At 29.0% G+C, this 7,037-nt stretch overlaps 1 protein-coding gene across 1 annotated transcript; it reads left to right on the top strand.

Moving 5' to 3' along the window:
* The first annotated feature begins 974 nt into the window (after nucleotides 1–974).
* LOC128292916 (uncharacterized) lies at nucleotides 975–1,665 on the top strand. The gene is made up of 2 exons (XM_053027920.1): nucleotides 975–1,263; nucleotides 1,351–1,665. The coding sequence occupies exons 1-2, from the start codon at nucleotides 1,033–1,035 to the stop codon at nucleotides 1,543–1,545; spliced, it is 426 nt and encodes a 141-aa protein (XP_052883880.1). The 5' UTR covers nucleotides 975–1,032; the 3' UTR covers nucleotides 1,546–1,665.
* The last annotated feature ends 5,372 nt before the right edge of the window (nucleotides 1,666–7,037 follow it).

Genomic DNA, 7,037 nt, shown 5'->3' with positions numbered 1-7,037 from the left:
AGTATGTTTTGTGATTGTTAGGGGTGTATTTGAGGAGGTTTTATCTGTTGATTGTCTGCTTTTGTTGGTTGGGACTTGTTGAGTGGTGAGGGTTTTGATTCTTGTGTTGTGTCTGCGTATTTGTTTTTGTCCTCGTCTTTGTGCTGGTTGTTTTATTTTCTTCACTTTATATCTTGTTGATTTGATTAAGCGAAAAAAAAAGAGGTAAATATAAACATATTTAATTAATCCTTGTTGGTTGCTTTTAAAAAATGGATTTTAATAAAGTACAATTATGTATATTTTGAATCACCTATTCATATCCTTGCACAATTAAAACACACAAGTCTAATATTTAGTTTAAACAAAGAAGGTGAGATGACAATAATATCCTCCTAACTACGAGGCTTTTGTTGATATTCATGTCTAAATTTTAAATAAGATGGCTAGTTGAAAAAAAATTGTTGGCCAAATATACATGATGACAATAATATCCCCCTAACTATGGAGCTTTTGTCTTCAATGTAATGATATACCTACTCATTATATTTTAACTTTTCGTAATAAAGACTAGAAATATTATTATTCCTTTGAAATATTTTTAGTACTCTTATTTGCTAGAGCTAAAAGTTGAAGTGATTCTCTTTTAAAAAGCATGTTAATTAAATTCTTATTGGCGTAAGGGCCTAAAAGGCAATTTGTCCAGTTTAGCCAAGGTCCATGCCTACTTACAACGATAGATGACATTAATACCCTGTTAACTATAAGGGTTTTGTCCTAATCATTTAATATCCTCTTAACAAGGAGGCCTTTCGAGTTTTATTTTATCAAAACTAAATAATATGACTTTGACTTTGAAGTATATTAAAAAATGGTAAAACTAAGTCTGGGCCATATTTGATATTTACACATATAAAATAAAATGACTTTGTTATCATATTTAAATTTAAAAGTCTTACTTGTAATGCTAGAAGGTTGCTTATAAATATGTGTATGGAGGTAGATATGAAGCAGAATATATAGAAGGAGAGTGAAGTAAAAAAGGAGTTAAAAATGGCTTGTCCTCCGACTTATAAAGTGGTAAAAGGTGAGCTTAAGAATGTTTCTGATGACTGCCAAGCGAGCTTGAATTATTCGAGTTACCAAGGTGCTCCGGTAACGATTAAAAAAGATTCATTACCAACTCCATTTGCGCAGAATATGTTAGTCGACGGTTTGTACGGAGGCCTGGTGTATGATGTTGGTAGGGTTAAGTGGATTATTCTTTGGACCATTGATTGTAAGGTATTAATTAATTAATATGTTCTTTTTTCTTTTTCATTTATTTAGATTTTGTAGCATAAGAAATTAATTAATTAAACTATATATCAGGTGGCTACTAAGATCCTTAAACCCGAAGACCCTATTATTTGGGAGGATATAGTGGGCATCCTTCAGCCCTATGATAGCACTGACTACTTGCCCTTATCACCTGGGGATGTATTTTCCGCAGAAGCTCATATCCACGCAAATGAAGATGGATCTCTAAGCCTGAAAGCCCAGATCATGTGGAACTATTGCATTTAACCTACTTTGTTTTGCATCATATATTGCTGCATGCCTATCTCTATCAATTTATGCTGTGTGACCCATGGAGGCTGTCTACTTCTTTATATTAATAATACTATTAAATAAATTTGACAGCCACCCCATAATATACTACTAGATTCCTACTTCTTCGACCTTACCTATCCAACAAAGTGACCCAGTGGAGGCTGTCCCAGGCGGTGTGAACCCAAAAATTTACCTAAAATCAAGCCATTTCAAGTCTATTTCATGCATAACTAACCATTCCATTTGGGTACACAATTAAGGGATTTAAACATCATTCAAACATACATAAACATGTCATTTCAAACATCCTAATTCATCTAACCGATATGCCATTCAAAGGCACCTCAATTGTACCAAAACATTATGGATTAGACCAAAGCAAAATTGACCATATCATAAGCATCTAACCTAATTCAAACACCTACCAAAACACATCACAATGACTATTTTTAGTCCATCACAAACATGCCAAAAGACCATACATTTCAATTACCAAGAGGCGGTCAAGAAGACCTAACTTAACAAGCATTACAAGCCCATCAACCAAACATAAACTTCAATGGCACAAACATACCAAAACTTACATTCACAAAATACCATTACAAAACAACCTATACATGCCATTATTAACCTTCGCCAAAATTACTCAAAAACTACCGAATTGACTGTTGGATAGTGTGATAGGTCTCCGACGAGCTTCCGATAATCTATAAAACAAAGGAAAGTAAATAAATAAGCAACGAGTGCTTAGTAAGCTCGTATAAACTTAAACTTAACTTACCATTTCATTTATACAATTCTTAGATTAGCCATAAATCATTACCAATACCATAAGCTTAGCTTAAGCCTATACAACATCATCAATTTCACAAGTTAGTACACTTGTTCATGATACAAATGAGTTCAACCATAAGATAAGTAAATTTCCTTATATAAACACATCATTTAACTCATCAATGTTGCCATAAGATCATGATTCATTCCATTTGCATACTTACTGTCGAAACCATTTTTTTGAAAAACGGGGATCGACTTTGTTTGAAAGCAAAAATTAAAATAGGAGTCGCCACCGATCTTTGTTAGTGTGATCGGATCACCTTTGTTTTAATAAAACATGTTAGTTTACTAAAACAGTGTTTTTGGTCTACGAAACTCGAGAGAATGGGTTGATTAAAAAGAATTAAATAGTAAAAGAAAAAGAGAAAGATAACTTTCAATTGATGTAGATGGTGTGAACAAAGAAGGTCATATAATAGTGATTTTAACAACCTAATGACTTAAATTAAAACTTTCAAATAATTCAACGATCATTTTTATAACTTTTTTAAAATTGAGTGATTAAAACCTGATCATATTAATAGTTAATGACCTTAGTTGTAGTTTACTCAATTTTTTTCTTTCTTCGCCCTCAGGGAACTATGAAGGCATTCGATCTTTCATGGCATTCGATCGTTTCAATGAAAGGGAAGGAAGCAACAATACCCATATGCATAAGGTCTACTTTTACCATGCATATCTAATATTAATCCATAGTGAGTACCAATTTTTTTTTTGTTTAAAATAAACCTTTCGATTCTAAATTCAACTTGAAAATTCAAATATATAATCATAATTTCAATTCGATTGAATTCAATTTCATCATAAAAATCAATAATCCAAACTCAAAAATATTTGACAAAAAAAAAATCTAAAAACAAAATGAATCAAACTTAAAATAACCTACTTAAAACTAGAGATGATAACGATAAGAGCCATAATCCCTTTAAAAATAAAGAAATTATAATTTGATCATTTTAAAATCTATAAAATTAAAAATTAATATAATAATCTTATAAAAAATTATAATTCAATTTTAGCAACTTTTAATTTCACAAAATAATATTAACTTGAAATCTGGTATTCTATTAACCACGTTTTTGTTTTTCTGCCTTTATTACTAGGATTTATTTACCCAACAGCATGTACTTGTTTTCTATTAATTATAATTCAAATCAATTCAATAATGGTTGATTCTCAATAATTTTTACTTTTGAAATTTAAAATATTTTACTTTAACAACAAAATATACATTGTATACTAATTAATATGAAAATTATATGTTCATTAACTTACTTTTAATTCAACACTTCAATTTTATTGGTTGATTTCGATTTTAATGAATTAAACAGATCATGCTCATGATGATCATATGAAAAATAAGAAAAAGAATTCAATTGAGTTTTAACTCAATTAGTATCACATTGTTGTACGTGAGGTTCAAGTGCAATTGAAGCACATTATTTTTCTATTTAAGGGTTGAGTAGAGACTATAAGTAGTTTTAAACATAGATAAATAAAATTAAGATAGCAACACGAAAGACTAATGGACACTATGAAATAATAATATATGAAATAATATGAAAATAAAAACATATAACATACAAAACCAACATGGAACTATGAACCAATATGATACAAAACAATTTAAAAACTATATGAGAAATTAAAATGAATAACACATGCTAGAATTTGAAATAATATACATATATAATCGAAACCAATAATACATGTATGATTATTAAAATAGATATTATGAAAGAGGGAGTTTATTTGGGGATAAAAGGTAGTCGATATTGAACAAAATAAGAATTAGAATCATGATGCAATAACAAGACAAAAAGCATGAATACGAGCATGAAATAATATGCGAATACAACATTGTACAAGTGGATGACAAGGACAATGATACAAATCATACAATTCAAATATACAATAGCGTTAATCTTACTATCCAATTTTAAAACTAACATTAATAATCAAAGACTAATGTAATCCTAAAATATAAATAATAAGAACAAATTAAAATACAGATACAACATGCTTTTAAATGTGGATGAATAAAATTTAAAATAATAATATGATAAAAGCAAAAACTTGAAATCAACAAACAAATAGTATATAAAAGAAAAACAAAGTAATTTAAAAATGAACCATATCGATTTAAAACTAATAATATGCACGAAATGAAAAACTCAATATAAATGATGCATAAAAACACTAATGTACGAAAATGTTTAAAATGAATGAAATGGACAATTTAAAAATGACCTTTAAAAGAAATAAATTGTATACATAAATAGATTTAAAAGAAAATGTATATATATATATATATATATATATATATATATATATAGACTCGAAGAAAATATATACATAAAACAGATGAAAATAGGTAATACCAATTTTAATACAAACTATATATATACAGTGATATAAAAAATAATTAAATATTACACAACATTTTAACAATATGATATAAAAGAATGTAATTAAACAGTAAAGAAACAAATGAAAAAACGAATTAAAGCAAGACACAACCATCAAAATAATTCCGGATGTTTATTTAAATAATTAAAATGTTAAATAAATTAAATAACTAGAGTATTATGCCTATTGAAATAAAAGAACTTAATTGAAACAGACCCAAACTAAAGGGATAGTTTATAAATGAAATAGACCATTAAATAAAAATAAGGACCAAAGTGCAATGGTCGTGAATGCACAAGGACCATATCTGAAATATTCAGTCTCAAAATACTGCTTTGAGTAGCGGACTAGAATACAATAGCACGCAGATTTTGGGAAAAATTCAAAAATAAACAAAATGCAAACAGGAGCCAATTGAAAGCCAACGCAAAAGGAGAATGACCAAACGTGTAATTATCCCGGTTAGCAGAAACACGCGGATCCTCCCTTAGCGGGTCGGGTCAGCCCGCTCCACCCTAAAACGACGCCGTTTTGAGGTGTGGGGGGGAGTTGCAAAACGTCACCGTCTTACTATCCAATTTTAAAAACTAACACTACAGGAAAATAGGGCTTTAGCGGCGTTTTTAGCGGCGTTTTATCAAAAAACGCCGTAAAAATTGTAAAACACAGAGCAATAGCGGCGTTTTATTAAAAACGCCACTAAAAACAGAGCAATAGCGGCGTTTTTTATTAAAATGCCACTAAAAACAGAGCAATAGCGGCGCTTTTGGTAAAACGCCGCTAAAAGGCGGAGCATTAGCGGCGCTTTTTGTAAAACGCCGCTAAAAACAGAGCAATAGCGGCGCTTTTTGTAAAACGCCGCTAAAAGGCAGAGCATTAGCGGCGCTTATTGTAAAACGCCGCTAAAAGTCGGAGCATTAGCGGCGCTTTTTGTAAAACGCCGCTAAAAGTCATATAACCCTTTAAACCCTAAAAAAATCATGAACACTAATCTATAACCCCTAAAACACTAAACCTTTAAACCTTAAAAACTTTAAACCCTAAACTATAACTTTTAAAACCCTAAACCCCTAAAAACATCACATGGATGTTGATGTGTATATACATATATATTAATGTAAAAGCTTATGTTCATAATAAATAATGGAAGCAATACTTAATATTGATTAAATTTATTTTTGGTTTACGGTTTAATATTTAAGGTTTAAGGTCTATGATTTAGGGTTTTATGGTTTAAGGTTTAATGGCTATGGGTATATATATAGTATGTTAATCTCAAGTGAATCATATTCAATAATTAAATCCTAAACCCTATAATTAATTATTATTATCGATAATAGATATCTTGATTTTGATAAAAAAATATTTTTATATATTAATAAGGTGTTATATTGTTTAATGGATTGAAGGGATTTGTGGAAAATGTTTTAAATGATAAGTTTACCTTTAAATTTTATTAATAGTTTTTGTTTATACTATTTTAATATTTATCTATCTTGATTAATTAAAATATATATTTATTTATCTGAACGAAAATTCTCTGCACTCATTTGTGTCTCCACGTTTTTTAATTGTAACCCATTTTCTTTTTAAAATATATATTTGTGTCTTCACGTTTTTCATTTTTTACACAATTATTGATATAACATCATTTTATATTTATATATTGCATGGATACATAAATATTTATATTTATTCAATATAAAAATATATTGATGTATTTATTTTTTAAATGTGTATGATTAAATCAAAATTAAAGTTTCAACTATACATTTAAACCACAATTAGAATTTCACGTCTACAATTACACATTAAACCACTATAGCAAAAAAGGGAAAATCAAAATCCCTAATTTTTTGTTAAAAATAAAAAAAATTAAAATTAAGCAATAGTGGCGTTTTTAGACAAAACGCCACAAAAATATGTTAAAAATTTTGAAAGAAAAAGAATAGAGAAAATATGTTAAAAATAAAAAAAAATTAAAATGAAGCAATAGTGGCGTTTTTAGACAAAACGCCACAAAAATTTGAACTATACCGTGAAAAGTTAAGCTATACTGGCGTTTTTAGTGGAAACGCCGCAAATAGGGAAAATCAAAATCCCCAATTTTTTGTTACCCGCTCGTTACTCCCTCTACTTCTACGTTTTCACTTAGGACTCTCATTCTCTCCTCAACCTTTTATCAAAGGACAGTCATCTAAACGGAAATTGAAGCCGAA

Source organism: Gossypium arboreum, chromosome 5 (genome assembly GCF_025698485.1).
Source record: "Gossypium arboreum isolate Shixiya-1 chromosome 5, ASM2569848v2, whole genome shotgun sequence".
Taxonomy (NCBI): Eukaryota; Viridiplantae; Streptophyta; class Magnoliopsida; order Malvales; family Malvaceae; genus Gossypium; species Gossypium arboreum.
Note: the sequence above shows the minus strand (reverse complement) of the source record. Positions and strands in the feature narration are given on the sequence as shown.